The sequence below is a fragment of the Cyanistes caeruleus genome, chromosome 1 (genome assembly GCF_971803275.1).
Source record: "Cyanistes caeruleus chromosome 1, bCyaCae1.hap1.1, whole genome shotgun sequence".
Lineage (NCBI taxonomy): Eukaryota > Metazoa > Chordata > Aves > Passeriformes > Paridae > Cyanistes > Cyanistes caeruleus.
This window is the reverse complement of record NC_141701.1, coordinates 121,272,596-121,297,061: the sequence shown is the minus strand read 5'-3', so window position 1 is coordinate 121,297,061 and position 24,466 is coordinate 121,272,596. Positions and strand designations below refer to the sequence as shown.

Here is a 24,466-nt window from a genome sequence, read left to right as displayed (position 1 = left end):
GGAATGGCTCATCACAGACCCCTCCGATTACTTTAGTTAAAATTCAGAGTCCCTTCAGCACTTAAATTGCAGGCCTTCGCCAATCAAGCTCTTTTTGTTGGAGAGAGATAGAAGAGGGAATGAAGAACCCTTATTGGAACAGATTAGTAAGATGGTCTCAAGGGACAACATTCGCAGCCCAGCAGCCTCTTCTCGTGGCTCTTCTAGCACACCTGGAGCTGTAAGGCTGCTGTCCTCAGCTCCACACCCTGCCATTTGCAACTCATCTAAAAGATACCATCACTCTTCTCTTGTAAGTCTCGCAGCAGGGGCAGTAGAGGGAAGGAGAGCCCTTTCTGCGAAGTTAGCTGCTTGCTTGTGTGGCTTAATGACTGCAAGGCGTTTGGAGGTTCTCTCCCAGTCCTCTGGGGTACACCATGGAGAGAAAGCAGTGATCCCCAATGAAGGGACAGTGATAAACCACTGAGACCATAAATTCTTCAGATTGTGCAACTGGATCTGGAAAAGGATGTCTGTTTGTAATGTATCTTTAAACATCATTACGGGGGAGTGTAAACAATTCAGGCTTACTTTAAATATTAAGGTTAGAATTGACCCTGTCTGTATACTAACACTAGCACACTTTTAAGGTCAGGCTTAAGACTACTTAAAGTGCAGGCACTCAGAGGATTAAGTACTGCCTATTTGTAAAGCACTGTGAACAGACATCATGTTGTAAGTACCAAGTGTTATTTCTGCCCGAAATAGCCAGGTTTGGCTTGCTGGCTCCCGGGGTTTGCAAGTGGAAAGGAAGGAAGGACAAGGCAAGCCTCAGCTGCTTTACAGTGCACTTGCAGCCCATCCTGAGCTCTGCCTTCCTGCTGCAGACCAGTCCAGAGGAAGGAGAGGAAGCAGCTCCAGGGATGACTGATGACAAGGGAAAGCATTCGCTGTCCTCAGTAAGAGGATCAAGTGCCAATAAGCAGACTCCAGGGGATATGAAGATAGATTTACTCCTCCCCTCTCCCACAGGGACTTCTCATGGTGGCTGGAGGCCCCCCTTTGGCTGTGCTGTGATGACAGGGCACAGCTGAGGCCCCATTATCATCACTCCTGCTTTGAAACATCGCTACCAGCAAGTCCCACTGACCAGAGACAGATGAGCAGCTCTGAAAGGGGTCAGGCTCCCGAGCCTCTGTGTGAGTCTGCATCCATCTCACAAATGCAGTGAGGGCCTGTGGAACTGAGTGACTGGAGGTAAAATACTCCACAAAGGAACAATAAATATGTGTGGTAGGCATAAAGGCACAGAGCCCAGACTTCATTAAGGTAGTTTTTATATTTTGAAAAGCAATATTAAAAAACACTGGAAAATGCAAGATAAACATAACAGTAGCTTCTACAAGTTTTAACCTTGTATTGCTTGGCCATTTTGACATATAAATTATTGCTTACTAGCTCTCATAAATACACGACACAATAATATGTACAGAGGCAAACAAGCATGAAATATGCAAAGGAAAACATTGGCAACATCGATTCTGGTAAATCAGATTATTTCATACATACCAGGTCTCATGATGGTGGATAACTACTAGCTGTAGTCCCTGAGAAGTTAGGTAAATACCTTGATTTGGGGGTTTCTATTTTATTACCTTTAATGCAAGCTGACACCATTATGGCACTCAAGAGAGAACAGGCAGGTGTTCTTACCTCAGCTCATTGACTTCATCCCAGTGTTTAACAGTGTATAAGATGACAATAAATAGGCTATGCAAATAAATATTACTCTGCTAAAATGTTTAATATTTACATCTTTCTTTGTGATTTTACAGCACAGGCCTTATTTCTGATAACACCCTTTCTTTTGCCACTGTTATGCAAATGAAATTTATTGCTATTCAAGATGATGCTGGAATCAAAAAGCTGTGTTAGAGAAACATCTAAATTTGTTGCCACAAAATCCCACATCAAAGATGTATAAAGTGACACAGCTCTTTCCTTTGTTCTAAGTTCCTCTTAGGTACTAAAAAAGAAGGGTATGCAGAGTATTAAACCCCAGATGCAATTGTGATAAATAGAATTTACAAGATTTATAGTTTTTATACCACATAACCTAATTGCACTATTGAAGGATGTAAAAAAATCACACAATATCACCAGTGCTGGACCCTGGCAGAGGCTGTATAATGTTGCCCTTCCCTAATACAGGGTTTACTTCTAGTTCTCCTAACTTCCACATCTTCAAACTGCTTGCCAGTCTGCAGCAAAGCTCTGCAATACTTTACCTGTGGAATGAAGACATAGAAGGGCCTTTTTTTAATTAGACATATTAGCTACAGATTTGGGCTATTTGCTTTTCCTTTATAGTAACATTTCTAAGGCCCAATTTTTGACTTTAAATTGATGCAGCCATGTTGCACCCTCACACCTAAAACGTAAATCCAAGCTGTACAAGCCACTATAAAAACTAGTTTCTAAAGCTGTGACTGGTTGTCTATTTAGTCACAGCACAGACAGCAAGGTTAATGCTGGCTCTGTGCCTTCAGACTGATTTTATGCCAGCTGCAAGTGGTAGACAACACCTGATTTAGTGTGAAATTACAGCGGTGCAGAAAGCCAACACCTCAGCTGGCTCAAAGCCTGTTGGTATGAGTTAATCCATCCCTTTACTTCATTTTGAGTTGGCAGAGTGAGGAGTGTTCCAGGTATGTCTATCAGGCTTTCAAATCAAAGCATCAGCACAGAGTCATCTTTCTTTCTTTCTTTATTTTTTTTTCCCCTTCTTTAATTTCCTTTTCTTTTATTCTTTTCCAACACAGCTGCTGCTTCATCATCCATGGTAGCTATGAAAACTGTCCCAGAGCCAAATGCAGTGAACTGAGAAACAGCCCCACCTTCTCACCCTGACTACCTTCGAATGCTCCCTCTCCCACAGATTTCCAGAACAACTTTGTGGACTAGAGTGTTACACCACACAAGCTGAAGCATGCAGGCTTGTCTACATACAGGCTCCTAAAAATAATGCCACAGTAAAAGAAAAAAAAAAAAATTCACAAGAGGGAGCTCAAAACCCAGGAAATCATCCAGGTAATGCGTATAGGTTGGGAATTCCAAGTGCTGTAACCCTAGGAAGAACTGCAAAAACACAAGCAACAAATTGCATCTGGTTTTTGTTCTTTCACTGAAAAAGGAGCCCACCACAGCTAGTATCTTCATTTGAACAGTTTTGGTCTGTTTGCACAAAAGAGTTATTTACAATATGTGCAGTCACATCTACAGAAGAACATAGGAAATTTTTACTCCATGGCCAGCAAGAGTTTATTTTTTTTTTCTTTTTACTGGGTAAAAAGAATTTTTTTTTTCTTAAAAAAAAAAAAATCATATAGTATTTGATAATAACAAAGTACAAGCAAATACATTTCTGAAACATCTGTTTCCTTTACAATAGATCTATACAATATTTCACAGACGGGAAAACTGAATGCATTCTACAGATTCCCCCACAGACTACTTGTTAAAGCTGCTTTTTTTTAAATCCCTTTAAACCAGAGATAACACAATGATGAAGAGCATGCTACTTCAGTGTTCCCACATTTTAGTAAAGGAGCATTTTCTTGGAAGTCTTCCTCAGGTGGAAAACATACAGCAGAGATGGGCAAGCAATGCAATGTATCCTCCCTGCTCTGTAAAGGGACCGTCACTGGGAGTCAGTGCACAAACAAACACGCGCCAAAGGGCACCCTGCACATCACCTGTGGCATTCACTAGATCATTTCAGGGCAACTTATCACTGGAAACCAGGTGATGGTGGTGCTCAAGATGTAGGTCAGCTGTAGACATGACTTTAGAAGTGCTGCCTTAGCACAGGCCCAGATGCAGTACTTTTAACTAGGTGAGATTTGTCATGGGGAGAGCTGTGAAAGGGACAAAAGCAGAAAAGGGACCCCAATGCTGAGAGCCTGGTGTCTATGCAGGTAATTACACTGGTTCCCTGTAAGGGGCACCTTTCTGTTCTTTAAAAACTTTAAAAGCATGTGCAAGTTAGGTGAAGTTTTACTTGCTGAAATGGTATTTCTTGTGGGGAGAATATTAGAAATACAGATGGATCTAGGCATTTGCCTCTGAATAGATATCAAAGAGGCTGTAATCCAAGCAGAAGACAAAACTCCTGCTATTATAACACATTAACTGCAGGAGCCAGTGCTAAATCTGAGATAACTGAAAAGGAAGGAAATAACATGTTTTCAGTATACAAACAATTGTGTCCATAAATTGCAACAGAAGTGGCTTGGCTCTTACAGCGTGTTTCATAAAGCATATCCTTAAAGAAGCCATAACAGAGTGAACTGTTTACTGCTGACCTCCACATCACAACACACTCTTGAGTTTCATCTGGTTGCACTGCCTTGTTATATTCCTGTTCTAGGTTGCTCACACATCTCAGATACTATGCTCCAGTGGACTCATGGGAGCTGCACAGATTGCACATTATTTTTGGCAACAATACTTTGGCAGCCTTGAATCAGTGAGGTACATACCGTGGTGAACTGGGAATCAAGCCCCTTGCGGCATGTTGCTTGCTGAAATGTTTTGCTGCTGTGACACGATGATTCCTTTCTTTCTAATACTGGCAGAATCTGCATTGAAAGCTGCACTGGACCAAAGGATATTTTCACAGAAACCAAGCTCCTGAGCTCAAAGGACACTGCTCCACTCCCTCAGGTCCCAGTGACCAGCGGGACTGGCACCAAGCTTGCCCTGCAGCTCTGCGAGCAGCTCCTTTGCTGGCTCTTGCCTGATTTCCCTGCGCATGTCGTGTGAGCTACTGATAAAACTCAGTAAACCGTTCTCATATAGGGAAGCAACATGCTTGGCATAAACATTCACTTAATTCAAAGTGCTGCAGTTACAAGGTTATGTGAAGCTGTGTACGCTCACGCTCGCGGCTCTATCCTGTGAGAGAGCTCAAACAGAGCTTGCTGGTTGTCGATGACGTGCAGGTGGTGGACGTATGGCTTCAGCTCGTGGTGCTCTTTCGAAGGAACTTCATTGCCTGCAAGACAGGAGAAAGGGGATGGATCAGAAAGCTGTGCCTTGCCTGCTGCTTCTCTGTCCTGTGTCACAAAGTCACCGCTGTGCCACCTGTCAGGTGCACACAGGAAAGACAGCCGGTGATCCAAGGGACTTGCTGTTTAAGTGCAATGCGTGAGGTAACAGCTAGATAGAGAAAAGGGGAGAAGAAAAAAAAAAAAAATAGGCAATTCTAGGCAGCCAGCACTCATAAAGGAGAGGGACATGAGGATGGCAAGAAGCTGACTCTTCCCAAAAGGAAGATTTAAGTTCTGCTGGCAGTACAGGCAGTCCATCCCTGTAAGGGTGGATCAAGGCTTCCTTTGTGCTGCTCTGGCAGCACAATGGGACCTTGAGCAGGGGTGGGCAATCCAGCTTGCAACTTTTTAGAAATTTTAACACACTCCACAAGACAGCAGGCCCTGGATGATTTTCTTCAGAGCTGGTGAAAGGTGACAGTGCAGCAGATGGATACGAAAGCTCTTCAAAGCTGCTCTGACGGGCCCCCGCGTTTTGATCTGATAGGCTTTTGATTTCTGATCTAGTAACAGAGACAAAAGCCATGCTCTCATTTCATGGGAGTTTACACAGCAAGAGGAATTAGCTGTGCAACAGACAAACTGAAGGGTGGCCTGAATAGCAGTTGTTCTCTGTTACAAGCTTTATGCTCAAAATGGGCTTGTGGGAACTCACTGTCTGTGAAACCCTCCAGCACGGCTGGTACTAGCAGAGACAGAAAAAAGAAAGCCAAGCCCAAGATCTATCCAGACAGGCAGAGAAAGCAACATTGCTGACTTCTGGCAGACGAGCAAAGGTTGGAAATCTCCATTTGTGTCCATGTCCTCAAGTAATTGTTAATAATATTACCATAAATTGAAAAAGAAAACCTTTCAAAATTCCCTGAACCAATCACTGACACACTTCTCTCTCCCTTGTTTCATTATCAACCTTTTCTCCACACTCTCCAGCTGTTTGAGAAAGTTTCCAGGAATCACCAATCCCTCTTGTTCCTGTGTGCATCTCTGTGATGCTGTGTGGGTAACACGGGATGTGAATGCAGCCAGTTCTGCATGTGGCTGCTAATGGGGCTCCTGGGCAGCTGCTTTAAAGAGCTCTTGCAGAGCAGCCATCTAACTTGAGCTGTGTTGGAGAGAACAGGATAATGTGATAAATTTGTGTCAGGATACAGAGCTGACCTTTTTGTTCTGAGGGAATAGGATCCCAGCAGCTGTGCTGAACATAGTGAAAAACATTTGTATTTCTTATTAACACCTCAAATGACAAAAGCTTGAATTATGTTATTTTCTCAGGCTGCTTTTCCTCACTTTGGAAATGCTATTATTTGTATTCAGGATTTAGGATATAAAAGCTATTTCCATTAAACAAGCACTTCAGTTTCACTTGGAACCTAACCAGTTTCTAATCCAGAAACACTTTGGCCTGCAAGCTTAATACAAGTGATACAGTTCATAAACAATAATGATACTCCTTGCTTAGTTTTGTTTGAATTCCTTCCTACAGTGAGATGCCTGCTGCTCTTAGGCCAATCTGGGAATTGATGCAGTAGAAAGATTCACATTCCTGAGAGCAAAATAAGCCCACTAGAAAAGGAAACTGTCCATAAAGTCTCAATAAATATTCAGTGAATTCATTTCATGCCTAAATGAATTTTAGGGGGAAAAAAGTGCCTACAGGGATGCCTGTATAAGCTGCTTTTTAAATGCCAGCTTCACAATAAATCAAGTCTGTGCTAAAATAAAATAACAATTGCCTACTTCAAACTACCAGATTATATTATAAATCTCAGGTATTAACCTTGGATTTATGCTGCAAGACTTACAATATCACTTGGAAAAATAAAAAAGGCAAAAACAAGATGGAAGATATGCAGAGAAAGAGCAAAAAACCCTCACATCACTGAAAGGAACCAATGGTACTTTTCATAATGCCAAGTAGGAACCATTTTAATTTACAGAGGCATGGTTTGGACTTAACAATATTTCTTTCAGTATCTGAATTAAAAGAAGGCACATCGTGTTCCTTCCCCCTCTCTTACATACATTTACATACATGTGTATATGTATTTTTTGTTGTTTATATATATATATATATATATATATATATATATATATATATATATATATTTAGAAAAAATACTCAAGAACTGTAGTACTGAGAAGCCTTTGTTTAAAAGTAATACTGTATATACATGTGGTAATTCTATAGGGCAAATGTTTAACAAAACTCTTAAAAGTACCTATTATTCTCCAAGGTACCTGTATTTATAATTAAAATTATGATTATTATTCTTTTTGTTGGAGTCAATGCTGACAGCCACTGAAAAGTCAGTGTAAAAAAGATATTATTCAACTCTATTTTCCCCAAGGCTGCAGCACAATTATGAACTTCTCTTTGAAAGAAAGGTTTCAGTGGCCTCAATAAACAACATGTTTAGTGGGTTTGGCTTAAAAACTAACTGCTTCCCAACGTAGTTCTTGTGTCCCCTTCCTGTATTTAACATCTCTGCAGAGAATAAGAACACTGAGAAGGAGAGAAGCAAGGTTTCTCCTCTGCAAGCAGCAGAACAAAGAGAGCTGAAGTTTTCTGGCACGGTCCCTTAGGGTTGGATTCTCTAGTGGCTAATAAGGCGGAAACAACAAAAAACATATTTTTAAAAAAGCAAACAAAAAAAAGTCCTCTGTGCAGCTGAGGCACTCGCAATCATTGCCTTCAGCATAGATCCTCCAGTGTCTAAAGCAGGCACAGCTATATTTGCAGCTTCCCTTAGAAGAGGAAACAACCCCCTCATTTCTTCCTATTCAACCACTTTCACAAAACCCACAGGACCTTCATACCTCCAAGACTTCTACAGTTTTGTGAAATGTCCTTAAGAAGCCCAGATAAGCAATCAATTGCTCTTGGTGAAGAGCTGAGTAAAAAGCTGTGGGGATGAGTAGCATCTTTGAGCTGCTGGAAGCCAATGTAGCTGTGAATTCCCTACCAAACCACTCAGACTGGCAGGAGACTGAGCTAACTCGGTTATAGCTGGGAAAGGCAGAAACAGCAGCATACGCCAGAGACCTCCATGACTAAGTGCAGCTGGCACAAATCTTACACAGGGCTTTCAAGAAACGGCAATTTTTGCAGGAAAGTAATTTATTACAATTTGGAAGCTGTTCCTAGAAACATTTTGTAAACTAAAGCTTCCTCCAACTGTGGTTTTTGCTATGTCAATCTTCCAACAATGATGTCCTGCCTCGCCCATTGGTTAAATAGTTTTTGACCACATTCTGCTGCTGTAGTAAACCTGAGCAATTGGAAAGAAAACAGGGGGAGAAAAACCGAACCAAAAACTCAACAAACCCTCAAGGACGTACAAAGGCAAAATAAGTAGGAAATTTTGTCTACTCACCAAATTGGTTATTTCTGCAATGTCTCAATGACCTAACAGTATCTGCAATCATGTGCTGCAAAGACAAAATAATAAACATCAGTGCAAAGACCTGGGACAGATTCCTTCATTAGAAAAGCCTGACAAATCTCCTTGCCCTATCCTGTACAGCAAAAAACAACTGTGGTAAGGTAGAAAATGAAGACAGCAGGAGAAACTTTGCTCTTTACCTTAGTGATACCATTTTTTGGAACAGGGTTAGTCTAGATATCTTTTTGATATCACACAGATTAAACGAGAACAATTCCCCAGGAACCCATGGAAAGTGGCAGTGAAAAATAACCAAACAATTGCTACAGCAAGGAGGGCCTGTGGGCTGGGTGAGGGCTTTGGGGTTCCACCCCAGCTTTAGTGCATTATCTGAGTACTGTGTAGTCTGCAGCCTGTCCTGCTGTCTCCACATTTGTATAATCAGACTGTAAGCCTCTTTGTGGCACTGACTGCCCCTCTTAGTGTACACTTGTGTGATTCCTACCACACTCAGTCACCACTACCAGCCAGGCAGTTCTCTGCAGCCTAACCAGCACAAAAATAAAGAGCCCATAGCCTAAATGCTGCGGAGCAAGCACCTTGACATCTCCACACCTATGAACCAAGTTAAACTGTCCTGTAGGTATGCTATTTTAACAAAAGCTGGTGCTTACAGGGATATTGGATGTTCACTTTCATTAAGCAGAGGAAACAAAAGGTTTAAATTCAGTTTCTCATTCAGGCTCAGGTCATCAATTTATACAAAAATTGGGATAATTCACTACAAATCAGTAGAGGGAGCTTCTTTCCACTAGATACCACCCATAAAGTTCTTAAGCCATTACTTTTCTAAAATTTTACTGTTTCTGAGGCAATTCCTCACCGAATCTAGTAAGTCCCGGAAGCAAATTGCTGTTAGCAGGAATGATCTGAAAGCTCATGCAAACAGCTGATTTCCATTTCACATCTCCCATAAAAATTATTAGCAGTGGAAGGGATTAACCATCTTGAACAGAGTATGTTTAAGACCAGAATGATGTGGAAAAGCTCATCTCTCAATATCCTGGGAGTGGCTTACAAGGCTCCTCCACAGAAAAGCTTATCACAAGAGCACATCTAATGGAAACTTCATATTTCTTTCATCAGTAAATCAAAATAATTTTTCTTGTTACCCGCTGTGCTTCATTTGCCATGAAATTATACAATCTCTTGTGCTGATGTCCTTGCACTGATTATAATGAAGTTCTAATGAGATGATCCAGATTTCACGATCAATAATGTGAGTGCTGGCAGTACTAAAACTTCCACCAGTGCTGCTACTGTGATGTTTCCCAGCCAACAGCCTCTGCATTTGGATTTTAGAAGTCGGAGACCCACACATCACACACTCTGTAACTCTTTTCTGTGTCTCCTTTGTAGTCAGTCACTGTGAGGGTCCTTCCCAAGAAGGACTTGGCTTCTGGAGGCAATGCTCTGGTAAGGGAAGAGCCTATCTGTGCAACATTTAAAGCAGAATCCTAAATCCTCTGGTTTTAGCACCCTAATTAGGCATTTCTCTCTGGTTTCAGTTCTCTGGGATCCAAAAGTAATGCAGAAAGTCAGCCAATGTATCTGCAAAGCAAATGCTATCTCCTGACTGCTTAAACAGGTGCTTGCACACTTGTTAGTGTGAAGAGTAACACACATTTCTTGGGGCTTTTCAGCCTACCCAGGACCATTAGCACTCCTCCCACTGATGACAGCAGAGCCTCAGGCTTGGGGCTGGACAGATATTTGGGGATGTGGGTTGAGAACCCACGGCTGCATGTACACTGTCCTTACAGCTGAAGGCTCTAGGTAAGCAGGTGTTATCAAAAATGGCAATGGCCATTGACCTGTAATAGAGTTTGCTGGAGTGTGGCTAAGACCTGTCATTGCTCAGACATAGCTGATGGCTGGAGAGAAAGACCTGAAGAAGCCACATTTCAGTGAAATAGCTAAGAAAATGCCATGGAAATGCCTTGAGATGTGACTGTGTAGGACTATATTTTCATTTATTCCTTCAGATTTAGTTGAAGAAGTAGGTATGATACTAAATTAATCTAATAGTGTAATAGACTAGACTTTACCCAAAATGCAGTTAAATAAACCACTGCAACCCCTTCACCTTTGTTAAAGCTAGGTAACATTCCTGAGAAAAAGATCACTTATTTTTCTTCTCTTTGTAAATTTCCTTCTTTACATTTTGAATTAACTTTGTATCCACTGCTATCATTTCATGTCAAATCAAATACAGTCATGGTAGGATTGCTGAGTTCTAAGAATATAAAAGAAGCAGGGACTGTAGGGAGAAAGAAGATCTTTTATTAACAAAACTAATATAGTTGGAAAAAATAATGGTTCAGACTGACAAGTCCTCCTTCAGGTGAGATGTTTAATGCAGAAATGAAATATTTCAAAATAGTGATCCAAACGGAGACACGAGAAACCATCTTTGCTTTGAAATTCATAAGTGGAAATTCTAGTCATTTATGACAGTGAGTAAGTTCTTTCCCCAAAGCAGTAATCTGCTATGGTAGAATAATTCTTTTCTTCTTTTTCTGCAACAGCAAATTTGCAGGTGAGGTTCAGTGGCTTGATCCAAATCGAGCAGGAGTCAATGTCAATCCTAATTTTTCTCAGCAAAGGCCAGAAAGTGCTCAGCATTCCAGTGTTCAGTAGAGAACACCAAGGAGGACATTATTCTTCGGGACAAAGCCCTTATAATTAGAGAAGAAGCACGGACTGATGAATACGTGATCACGTGTAATGCATCTTGTGAGTTCGTGGCCATTGACTAAATCCCTGAACGTCCAGCTGAGCCAGGGTAATACCAGCGTGCAGCCTGAGTTTCCACTACACTGATATTTAAATCTCTCCTAAGCCCCCACTTCCTAAGCTTGCACTATTGCCTGCATTCATATGTACAGGGCTGCATGAGACAGCATGTTTCTGAGAGCGTGATCTGAATGATAATTCGGAGGAAGTGTCAATCTGAGCAACCTTCACCCCACAGCCATCACCTCAGCCTCTCCCCCCCTGCCATTTAAAATGCCCATTATCCATTTGAATGGAAAAGGTGAGATCCTGGCTCACTGAAGTCAATTAGCAAAGCTCCCACTGCCTCTGGAGACACAGTGGAGACAGAAAGGAAAGGGATTCTTACCCAGGAAGCTCAGCATACATTAAACATATACACGATTACACAACAAACAAACAGATGAACGCAGCCTAAGACTGGACAAGAATTAGATCCTACATATTCACTAAATAAATATACGGGCCAGTGGGGGGATTTTAATAACAATTATGGTGCATCAAGGGCTAGTTTAATTTACATGTTAATTGGATGTACTTCCAAGAGGCAATGAAGAAGAACATGCTAATGAGTTTTATGAAAGCACCTAAAGGTCAAACAGTTAATGGACTTGAGACAAAAAAACCTTTCATTAAATGCAAATCAGTATTCTTGTAAACTCTGCAACAGGAAAAGGTACAGAAATTAAATAGAAAACACGAAAAAAAGGAGCTCAGGTTCAAAAGTCAGAGTCTACATCTGCTTGCAAGTTGAAAGACAATGTATATTATGATAGAACGTGAAAATAAGTTCAACAGCTGGTTCATTAATAACTCTGGTTGTGCTTTCATTCCCAAACAAGTGTAAACACATGGAGAAAGCAGTAGGGCACAATTCCCCAGCTACAGCCATCTGGACTAACAGTCCTATGGCACACCTAGACAATTGCAAAGAATATTTTGGTTTCTTGGTCAAAAACTACAGGCCAACAAAAACAAAAAAAAACAAAAAAAACCAAAAAAAAACAAAAAACAAACAAACAAAAACTTATAAAAATCCAAGCTTCTCTACTCCACCACTGTTCAGATATGTAGACTTTGGCTTTCAGTGCCACAGAATCACAGAATATCCCAAGTTGGAAGGAATCCACGAGGATCATTGAGTCCAACTCCTGACCCTGCACAGCACCATCCCCAAGAGTCACACCATGTGCCTGACAGCATTGTCCAAACTCTTCTTGAACTCTGTCAGGCTTGGTGCTGTGACCACTTCCCTGTGGGAGCTGTCCCTGTGCCCAGCCACTCTCTGGGTGAGCAGCTTTTCCTGATTCCCAGCTTAAACCTCCCCTGACTCAAGTTCGGGCCGTTCCCCCAAGTCCTGTCACTGGTCACCACAGAGAAGAGAGCAGTGTCTGCTCCTCCTCTGCCCCTCAAGAGGAAGTTCTAGACTGCGATGAGCTCATCTCTAGGTTGAACAGACCGAGTGACCTCATGAAAATGTTATCAAAGAAAACTCCCCAAACTAAACAAAACCAACCAACCAGCCAAAAAACAACAACAAAAACCAAAGAAACCACCAAAAACCAGCACAAATTAAGCAACTCAAACCTCTTTCAGTAATCCCATGCCAGAGTAGATGTTATATGATGCCTAGAGTGAATGTGGCCAAAAAGACATTATCAAGTGCCCTTTTGCATAAAAACTACAATAATGATATTTACAATCAGTTTAATTTGGATTTCAGGCATTATCTTCTTCCTCGTTTAACATAGATCAAAAAGTTTCACTTTCATTTAAGATGCCTAAAATTACAATACCACTGGCAGGTGATAAACTAGAGGAATCTTTCTTTAAGTGATAAACTAGAGAAGCCTTGAGGAAAAAAATAAAATAAAGGAAACAATTCAGAGAAAGCTGGAAAACTGATGCAGGAGAATTTAAGTCATAAGAAGCAGCCCACAAGGTGGTGCAAAGGAATTAATATCACCAGGTATAAATGAAGGGTGGACTGTGTAGCAGTGATGATGGCCATTATTGGTTTAGCCATTTTACACAGAAGTAGAGGAGGAAGGAATGAGAAGAGAGAGGAGCAGATGAAAAGGGCAGGGGAAACAGACTTGGCTGTTTCATCCTGCTTGCTCTTTTTTACCCCTGTTTATTTCTTCCTGGTTCAGCCAGAAGAAAACCTTACAAGATAAGGAAAGCAAAGGGAAGAAGAGAACATGAATGCTTTGAAAAACAGGGAGGACAAAATTAGCTTACCAGCTTTTCAAAATTAACAAGGTTATCCAGAAACGTTTTATTTCCTTCATGGATGAATGTTACATCTGAAAATAAAAAAAAGAAAAAAAGAAAAACAATTACTATTCACAACCTCTTTTTTAATGCAAATAAATAAAATTACTAAACAGCAACAACAACAACAACAAAAAAAAAAAAAAAAGGAAAAAAAAAGGAAAAAAAAAAGGAAAGTATCCCATTAAGAATTGACACAATATCTTGTAACAGTGAAACAAAAGCCTGGCCTAATGATGGCATGCAGAGATTATTAGATAACAACAATATTTACACACTGTGGAAAAGCACTTTTATGTAGTGTTGTTGGAGGGAATTTGCAAAGGCAACGAAAAGGTCAGGGGAAAACGAAAAGGTCTACACTTGGCTCGAGGAAGAGAACTGAACACAGTGTAATGAACTGGAGGGAGTATCAGGCAAAATAAATGTTGCCAAGTTAAGATTACAATTAAAACAGTAGCTCAAGGCCATTTTCTCTGTTTTTCTAATGCGAATTAGGTCAGAAGTGAGACTTATCTTGGACATAAGGTTCCAAGAATATGAATAGATTACCTGTGGGAATGGAAGCTCTGACTTCAATAGCACACCCTCCAAGTTACTGAGAACACTGACAGGAGCACCACAGCCATGCCCCCATCAGCTCTCTCCTGCATGTGATGGTGCCCAGGAGACCCATGAGGAGAAAAAATCCTAAAGGCATGAGTTGCCACTCCAATACCATGACTCCTCAAAAGTCACAGCTGTGTCTGCCCGTGGGAGAACAGCACATGGTAAATGGGACAAGTGTTCCTCTCAGCAGAGGTGTCAGCCTCCAGCCCACCAGTGTGCATTTCTCCTGTCCTCACCTCTAGGACTCCCTCTGATACCCACATGGACCCCATGGTTTGGGGGATTTCAGGAGTGGAAACCTGTAGGGAAGCTTTGTGGCACACCACCCCATATCCACCTCCACCTCCACCCTCCCTCAAAACAGCCAACCTGATTTATTTCCTTGGGTTTCAAAGGCTCCCTTCGGTGCCTCAGGGGCATTTTGGAATTGCTTGGAATTGAAATGCTAAACGGGTTCAAATGCTGATGGAAACCCAGGGCTGGGACCCTTTTGGGGGCTGATGGAGAGCCCCTAGGGCAGCTGGGCTGGGACAGACAGGGTGCCAGCCTGGACATGCAGAAAACACAGCACAATGCGCCAAAACCTCCAGCACCTCTCCTACCCCTGGGCTGCATCCTAAAAAACAGAGGGAAAGGAGGGAGCACAACCCTCTGCACCTCCTCTGCTGGGCTGCTGTGGGGGAAAGGGACACAGAAAGGACACGACTTCAGGACACAGGCAGTGCTTGTGTCTATATCAGTGCAGTTAAAAACTGCCCATCACTTCTAATGAAAAACCTATACTGGAAGCAGAAATTTCCAAACAGCTTTTTAAGTCATTGACAGCAATGTGTATATCTCTGAGGGCAGAAGGAACAGAAATTTGCTTTGCAGCCAACAACTAAGAGTCTAGATAAATTCAGTGGAGCAGAAAATTGCATCTGAACTAGGTTATAAGGGTATATCACAGTATTTTATTACACATTTGAAAAATCTGCCTGATTTTCAAAAGCTGTGTCTGTGTGCTGTGAGAGCTCTGCATTTAAATTTAATTAACTTTTTAAAGGACACTCTGAAGTTATTTTTCATAATTTAAGATTTTTCATTCTTTTTTAATTGAAACTACTTTTGTTCCTATTGTGATGAAATACAGCAATTTGCTGAGTTATTAATGATTTCTATGTTACCCATTCCTATTTTACTGGTCTTGGAAATGACCTTAATACAAATATGCTTGACATGGAATAAATTCCATTGCACTGTGCAATACTTTGGGAATTACCAGCCTTGGCAACATCTCCTTATGGACCACTGCATTGAAGGACATTACTGCATTAATTTCAAAGTGTTCTTGCTATCTCAAACCCAAGTTAAAGATACAAATGCTGTCTAGGTGCATGCTCTTATACACCATATTTTAATGCTGTGCAGACATGATTGCTAGAAGTGACTTATGTTTGCTGCCTTTGTTTGCAGGCAAGACATACTCCAGAACACTTTAAAAATATTGATTGTGAAGCCTTGATAATTGTATCCATCTGAATTAATGCAAACTCCTTTGATGTGTGCAAATAGGGGAAGTGTCTGGTAGCTCCCAAACTGTCACCGACTGATCTGGAGAACTGCCTTCAAACATTTCACAGCAGCAGCAGCAGCAGGTTGGCATAAACAGCCTAAAGAGAACACTTTCAAAATACAGGAATAAACAAATGAATTTGCCATGTTCAAAGACTAGGCAATTAATAATTAATGACTCCAAGACAATGGAATATTTGAAATACTTGCCACTTAATTAGCTGCCCAGATCACTGCATTAGCAAATACTTGGACTTTATTTTAAGATTTTTTTTTAAAAAAAATATATTTTAGATAGTAAGATTTTATTTATCTCTTTCAGAGCTATAAGAGGCTTGGAAATCCCCTCCTGTCAGGACAGACAGACAGACAGGGCAGGTTCTGCTTTCAGGGTGGCACCAGGGCAGGCTCATCCCAGCAAAGCAGGGAGACATCTCCCAGCAGGCAGTGTGACCAAGGCCACTGGTTCAGGGGCTTGCAGGGTCACACTTCACTGAAGATGTGGCCAAAGCAAAAGCACACAGCTCTATCCACACTTGACAGGACAATATGAAGTTTTAAGGCCTGTGTGGAAATTGGCATCTTCCCCCTGTCTTAAAAGGAAGTTGTTTATTTCCCAGACCAAGTGCTACCTTGTCGATACCACTATATCTGTCATATCATCTTAAGAGCATCGAAAGAAAAATCACCTTACACTTATTTTAATTAGCAGCAGTGAAGAGCAGCCAAGCTTTAACATTACCTTTCAGAAGTAAGGGCATGAAGGGGATTTTCGGAGATTTCATTTTCTTGAATGCATCTCTGTAAGCTTTGTGATTCAGAGAAGGATCCTACAAAACCATTTGAGTAATAGACAGAAAAATCAATAGGCTATAAAAAGAGCAATTCTAAATCCATTACAGGCTTATGATCTGAACATGATTTAGCTATAAAAGGTTTCTTTGGGATGCAAGGTAGCTAAAGGTTTTCTAAGCTAGCTGACATGCTAAACTGAACAGGAAACATAAACAGCGAAAGGAACAAAAGCAATTATGTTCCTCTAGATGAAGCAGTGCTAAATTGAGAAGAAGCTGCAGAATAGATTCACTTGGACTGCTCTGTAATTTCCCCACAAATTTCTATTAGCAAAATCTCTTCTTATATAACACAAAATGTATCTCTGAATATATTGCTGATCAATTTCTTCTTAAAGAAACCAAATCCAACATCACCACCACAGCAACAAAAAATCCCAACAAAAACTGCTTTAAGATCCGTGGAGCACGATGGAGACTTTCAAAGACAATAAGGTAGGATGTTTCAGTGGATTGTGTAGGCAATTCAATGAGTCATTTCAATTTCCAATGTAAACATTTTGTACACCAGCTCACACAGGATCTTTAAAACACATTCATTTATAAAGAACTCCAAGTACAGAAGCAAGACAGCTGGTAAAGGCTGTTATCTCCTGTTCCCCACATCAGGCAGTGATCTTAGCATGCACCCACTTCCATGACAGCCAGAGGAAACATTTGTTTATTCTGCTTTGATAATGCTGACAAAGACCCTCAAGCCTCAGATTTTGACATTTGTTTTTTAAAACTTGAGCTGGATGCTTTTTCTCCTGATCTGCAGCATGTTGCTTCAGATAAAGGCTGATTAACTACCAGGGCAAAAGAACAGCTCCTAAATTGATGCTGGTGAACCGATACTACATTTGCCTCTCTCTGCTCTTCCTCCCTCTGTCAGGAACAGAGCCTCTCTCCTTTTCATGTTTGCAGACCACCTCGCAGCTCTGGTGAGGCACATGGCCTTCAGCAAATTATGGATCTGACATGACAAGTCCAGCTCCAGACAATAACAAGCAGACCCCAAATAAATTAGGAAGAAGGAAGGCAGGTAAAGCTAGCAATGTTCTTCTGCTGTCAACACCATACTTACCGTCAAACTTTCAAGCTCAGTGAAAAGTTTCTTGAATTTCCCAGGAATTTTCTGAAGTGTGGGAAACGGACAGGGAAAGAAAGGGAAAAAAAAAGAGAATTTGATTTAGGCAGAAGAATGCTGAGGCTTTTTTTTTTTTCCATGAGACTGCTCTGGGTGAGGTGCCTGCTGAAAGCACCAACATGCACTTAACCCTGGCTCCTCGGCTCCCAGAGCCCTAATTACAGACCATGTTCAGTGCAATGCCAGCAAGGCACTGAGCCCTGCAGCCTCATCTTGGGGACCTGCATCCTTCCCTTATGGAAACTGCTTGTTAGCAGCTGGTTTTATTCTCTTCCCCAGCTTCCATGACTAAATCCATGTCAAGCTAGAAGCAGTAGCACAGGCTGAGAATTCAGAAACTGATCACATCCATGTTAAATCCTTTGTTGCAATCAATCTTCCCCCAGAACATGGGTTCTAGAAACTAACAGGTGTCACACTCAGCGCTATTTTATACATCACACCAGGGTTAACACTGGCACATACTGGTGCCAAAGTGAGACATTTCCTTAACAAACTGATTACTCTGTCTCTGGTATCCGATCCTAATCCCACAGAGAGGTGCATAAAACACTTTCTAAGGGAGCCCAGGCACAAACTGCTGTTTTGTCCCTCATGCCAACACCTGCTCTTCTCCACAAGCATCCACTTTCTTTGTCTCTAAGATGCCTTAATGGATTCACGTTACCACATTCAAATCAATTGTTTTGAAATTTAAATTTTCATGCTGGTATTTCAGAATTGAAGAATAATGTGTGGACCTTAAAAGTCTGTCTACTTTTTCCAGCCATAGTAATTAGTCTAGAAAAAGAGATCCCCTCTTAGTACAAATCCTGTCTTGTCTTTGTCCTTAGATCCTGACAGCCACAGTGACACTACCAAGAGAAAAGAGATTTAGAACAATTAGATTAAGTGGATGTGTACTGTTAAAATCCTAAAATGATTTAACATGGAACTGCAAGTGCATGTTTTCTTCTATCTTAAATCAGGGAAAGTGAGGCTCATTAGAACACTGGATACTCCAGGAAAAAAAAGTAGAGTATGCTTGGGAGAATACTACTTGTTTAAGAAATCAAGTGCAGAGCCAATATGATTTAGTGTCTAAATGGCTGCTTAAATTTAGGTTGTTTCATTTACATGTGTAAGTAATTATAATTAATTTAAAAACATTGCTCTACTTTCTAGAAGTCACATTACTAATGCAAATAACCTTCTGCTTTTGAAACTTCCAGTGCAATGAAGTTTTACAAATAAAATAAAGGAAGGATGTGACTTGATAAATATTTTACACACAGAAACGTGACATATTTACAGCGGTACATATGCAGATGCACTCTTTGTTCCGACAAGAAGCACATTCTGCTCTTCCTGAGAGAAATCCACCGGCAGCACATGATCTCCCGAGGCCTCAGCACAGAGCAGAATTCTGTGTGGCTCTGTGCAGGAGAGATCTGTATCACTGCCCTTGAGACCATACTTGGTCTCTTCCACTTTCCTACCAAAGCCCAGAGAAATGGAGTGAAGGCAGCTTAGGAGGAGGCCAGGGCAAATTTTCCCCAGAGAGGTGTTTTAGAGATATCAGAGGCAATGGGTTTCTGTATCATCATCCTCAGGCATGTACTTTTCCTCTAAAACTTTTGTTTTATCTCTTATTTAAGTCAGCTCTTCCTTGCCTATCAAAGTCCCTGTAAGCAGTCACTGCCCTTGTTTCTCTGTGTGTGAAAGCCTCAGATATACAAGTGATGTTTCCATATGTATGGTTTCAGCTAAGGGGGGAGACTTTTCTCTGGACAGTGTCAGACAGGTCTGTAAGTCTCTAATGGCCCTTTGGTCCCAGCTGTTGGTGTTCAAGATGATCTGCAAGGAGGTCACAGCCCTTCTCTGTCACTCTCTATTACAGGTTGATGTTTTTGGAGTACTGCCCTCCTGTGCTGTTAAGGGCATGAGGGAAGGATAAGAATTCAAACCACCCTGCTCAATTAGTCCTTCCCCAAAATTTGGTTCATGGGCAGACACAGTAACCCTGCAGATGTTATAACTCAACATGGATACCACTTGGTGGTACACTTAGTGTGGATGTCTCTTGGATGGAAACAAAAAATCCACAACATAAATACAGATCCCAGTTGGACCCTCCTTTAAACACACTCGTGCTCTGTGTAGCAACCAGTAGCTTCTTAAGCAAATAATCTCTGTTCTCCAGTATGCCCCTTATTCGTGGCTCACTTCCTAATTTTGTTGTTCAAGATGATCAGTTGAAAAAAAAAAAGCAAACTGAGGAAAGACAACTAGAGAAGGTTTATTTCTACTTTGTTGTTTTGGCTTTTTAATTAAATTATCCCATTATAAAGTATTGCTTGTTTGGAGCCACCTTTGCAGAACTTGCTGTTCTGACATCTACTTAAAACACTAGAATAATTTATTTTTTTAAGAGGCTAGGATCTCCATGCTTTGTTCTTATTTAAAACTCTGAAAGGACACATTTAGGTTTGTTTTGGGGTTTTTTTTTAATACCACCATATCTAAGGTTTCAGGCCACAAAGAATTTTCTCCACCAACACTCCCTCCATGTTTGATTTCAGCATGAGAAAACAATAATCAGAAAGAAAAGGCAATTCACCAGTACATAGCCTTTGTGCAAAATGGTTTTGACAGTGTCTGAAAGATATAAAGATGTGTCTTACCTCCCAGGTCTGAGAGAGCCGGCTGACAGATGCAGTGTTGAGACCCATAACAATTGCAAAGAATGAATTCAGATTTCTTTGGGCTTTACAGCTGAGGAATAAAAATATGATTTTTTTGTACTCAGAATCAGCGATAAATGGAATGCACACGTATCCTAGGTTACTGAGTCTCATTTCAACCCTCAGCACTAACATACAATCATCTTCCACATAATGAACTCATTAAATGTCCTCTCATAACCACCTGCAGTCTAGGTGATGGGGTCTCTAAGAAGTTTTTTAGAAAACGTTCCACTGTCTCATCAACCCTGTTGTTGGCAGGTTATTTTTTTCCCTTTGCTGTCAAAAGTAATTTTCCCTTTTCAATGTTCAAGTTACTCCCAGCTGTCCTTTACCATACAGAATAATTCCTTGACCTCTATTCTGTCGTATAATAAATATTTTCATCCTCTTTTTCATCTTTTCTGTAAATTGTACAACATAGGTTCCTTCAATTTCTCTTTGTGGTTGTGCCCTGCAATCTGCTTTTCCATATTGTTATTATCCTTCATTGAATTCTTGCTATTTATTTTAACTCATATTTAACTCTTATTGCCTTTACTACTTTCTCATGTAGTCAGACAGTGAGGAGGGAAGAAGAAATGTAATTACTGTTTTACTTTCTTATGCAAGTATAAAACAATCAGCAAATTATTTATTTGGAACAACATCACATTTTGTCCTTTCTTTTAATTTGTCATCTATTATCACCCAAGGACCTCTGTCACTGTGCTGTTCTTTACAATCATGCATTTATTTCTTCAGCTCAGTATTAGCATTCTGTAGCTGAATTACTTGGCATCTATCTAAATTAAATCTTATCCTACTGTTGTTTGCACATGCCACTAGACTCCTTAGATAATTCTCCTTTTTTCTATCTATTCTCCAATGCATTTGCAACCCCTCATCATTTTTATTGTCTGAAAATCTGGTTAGTGTTCAATTTACATGTGCCTATAAACCAGTTGCAGCTAGTACTGGTTTTACTACAGGTCCCAATGGAATTTGCTCGATACCTCTATTTTTTGACATTTTACTGTGCACAATCAGACCATGTTTATTTCTAGTCCATTTTCTACTTCATTAGGAAACTTGAAATCCTGAAATATCGAATCCTTTTAAAACAAAAATATTGCCCCGTCCCTTGCAGATTTTTGGAGACCATACAAATATATGGGTGCATTTCTGTGTGAGAGTGCAAATCCCCTTTCAAGATAATTTTAAGTATGACTGAATCCACTGGCTTCACTGGGATTTATCACCAGGGAAAAGTCCATGCCAAGGCCTTAGCCTGGAAAATGGCCAGAACTTGCTACAAGTTTTATAAACCTGCCCCTATCACTGTGTGCTATCTTGAGACAGTGTACTTCTCACTTCACTTCAGCTGTCTTCAAGTTAATCCTAACTTTGTTGCTTAGATTCTTTTTATCATTAAAGCCAGGCAGCTCCCAAAGGCAGCTCATTTCAAAACAAGGAAGGTGTCCAACTCAGCAAGCTGTGGAGAGAGGGGATGTGTCTCACAGTCAGCCATTGCTTGCTTGGGGAGCAAAAAGGCTGCTGTTATAACCTGTTTGTTCTAAACCTTACACTGACTTGTTTCTTTAACTCCCCAGGATGTTAATTTCTAATAACATGCTAATTAATTTTCTTTATTGAACCACTTGTTTTCTGTTTTAGATGACTCATCAACAGAAGTGTGTGGATTTGTTTCTCAAAAACTCCGTCTCTTTTTTATGTACTGACGGTCATGTGTAAAATGCTTTCATTTTTTTCAGGCGTTCCTCAACAGCCAAGCACACGGATGCTGAACATGCAGTCTTAGTCCTGGTGCTTTCCTGACCAGAGGAAAATCACAGGCAGAGATTCCTGGCTGAATCTGTGAGCAGAGAACAGGGAGCAGCCAGAGCTGTTCATAGTTCCCTACCTCTCTGCTTTAGTCATAAACAAAACAGAGTGCTGCTTATCTCATGATGAGTCCTGTGCACACCATCCTTCCATCCTAATTGCTCCTCTGTCATCAATTCCTCCAGAACTGATGAGATACAGTGGTGTGTTCATTTAGAAAGAAGATTTTATGATGAAAAAAAAATCCTGTGAAAACTACACACTTGCTTATTTCATCACCTACATTCTCCAGTGATGGGTGCTTCTGCAATACACTGGGAGAGCCTGTCTGCTATTCACTGACAACTGCATTTAGTCTCCATAACTTTGGTTTTTCACTTAACAGACTGGAATCAATAAAAATAGAGCAACACTTTAGTCTGGTAACAAATATATTCTTATTCATGTAGGACTGACGCAAAACTTTTCCTGGGATGCAAATTAATGCTACAATGGTACAACCAAGGCACACAGAACCAACCATTTTTTGGCCATTGATATGGCAGAAAATGAACATATTACTGGATACCACACAACTTGCAAACTAAATCAGATCACATTTATGAGTTACACTAGATTAGATTAGAAGAATTAATTTCTCTAAAGGCACTGCTTCAGCAGAGAACAGTCCTCAGTATGTAAGTGCCTTGCAAATTAAATCAGCCCAGTCGATGAAGGGAACAATTTATACATTTTCCACGAACATGCATATTCAAACATTGCAGAAGACCAACAAATGGAGAGAGAGGTGAGGAGGATGATTGCACATATTTAAATTGCTACATTTCCTTGGTTACTCAGACAAAGAGTGATTACAGAGAAAAGACCTCTCTGTGTATAGTATATATTTGTATTCTGCTGGAAGACACAGAATAAATGCCAGTACTATTTAGTAACAGTTAAAGAGTAGACTGTCAAATCTAACACATGAAAAAGCCCCTCCAAGAAGTAAAAGAATACTCCAGAGAGGATTACATGGGACAACAGCTTATTGCAGTTGTATTCCTCTCTAGAGGTAGGACTTTGAAGTTCATAACAGTGTTTTGGTTTCTATCTAGTCTTGTGTGACTGTTTTGCTGCCAAAATAGTTCTGTCATATGGTGCTCAGGTTATCTCAGCTAAGAAGGAGCTATCTCTGAAGCACCAGGGATGTTGCAGCAGACACTGCAGACACAGCAGCTAAGCTGCCAGGGGAGATTTGAGCAGCACACACTCCACCATGTCTAGTTCGGAGCAAGCTCTGCTCTTGTTATCTATGGACTGTTTTATTTATTTATATTTACACTATCAAAACACAGGATGACAAATTAGCTTTCTTTCCTTGCTTCTCCACCTACTTCCTGCCAAACAAATCATTTGAATTCAAAGACTTCTGTTGCAACACCAGGAACTTACTGGGCAGCAATCTTGATGAACTTTTTCACTAGCTGGACACGTTTGCAGAGCTGGCTACAGAGGAGTATCTCCGTGGCAACCCAAAGCTGGACCTCGTTGCATCTTTGAAGCAGAAGACTGAGATTCTCAGTGTTTTCAGCACTGCCTTGTCTGCTGAATGTGAAGTATATCAGCTCTTGCTGAAAGACATTGACAACATCATTGGGGATATAAAAACAATTTAAATATAAATGAACTATAAATTATTTAGAAGTATGTTTTTGAAACCAGGTCTGGTCACAAATGGTTATTTTTCATTATCCATGAGCCAATCACAAATGATTCAGGTTCGTGATCAGCAAAATCTAGAGACTTGTTACAGAAGGCAAATGGACTGGAAATCCTGCAAGATGTGCTCTTCTTGTTACAATTCCCAAGGTTCCATTTCTGGCTAGAGCCAGGTATAAGACATAAACAATTTATTTCTGTATTTCTTTACTTCTGTTCCAGTATGAAAAAGCAGCCATATCAAACCGCTGCAGAATCCGAAAAATTTCCATTCAAACTTGTTTCTGTATTAGCAAATTTTTAATCATTGGAGTTTTGGGTCTTGATTTCATTTAAAAAAAAAAACAACAAAAAACAACCCAAACTTGTCCAGTTTCAAATTAAAAGTGTATAAACTGAATAAAAGAACCCCAAATGAATGCATCTGGTGAAAAGCAAGGGAATTTCACATTCATTTTCTCAGAAGGCAAACATGCTTTTCAGTAAACAG

General features: G+C 40.5%; 1 protein-coding gene across 2 annotated transcripts in view; it reads right to left on the bottom strand.

Annotated features, from left to right (window-relative positions):
- Positions 1–1,299: 1,299 nt before the first annotated feature.
- RAPGEF5 (Rap guanine nucleotide exchange factor 5) overlaps positions 1,300–24,466 on the bottom strand; it is a 156,419-nt gene continuing 133,252 nt past the window's right edge. For both annotated transcript variants that reach the window (XM_086854251.1, XM_086854259.1), the window contains 7 exons: positions 23,710–23,888; positions 20,392–20,482; positions 17,666–17,716; positions 16,488–16,575; positions 13,550–13,614; positions 8,465–8,519; positions 1,300–5,035 (listed from right to left, as the gene is read on the bottom strand). In XM_086854251.1, coding sequence (XP_086710377.1) covers positions 4,917–5,035; positions 8,465–8,519; positions 13,550–13,614; positions 16,488–16,575; positions 17,666–17,716; positions 20,392–20,482; positions 23,710–23,888 — 648 coding nt within the window. In that variant the 3' untranslated portion in view covers positions 1,300–4,916. The remainder of the gene's footprint in view (positions 5,036–8,464; positions 8,520–13,549; positions 13,615–16,487; positions 16,576–17,665; positions 17,717–20,391; positions 20,483–23,709; positions 23,889–24,466) is intronic.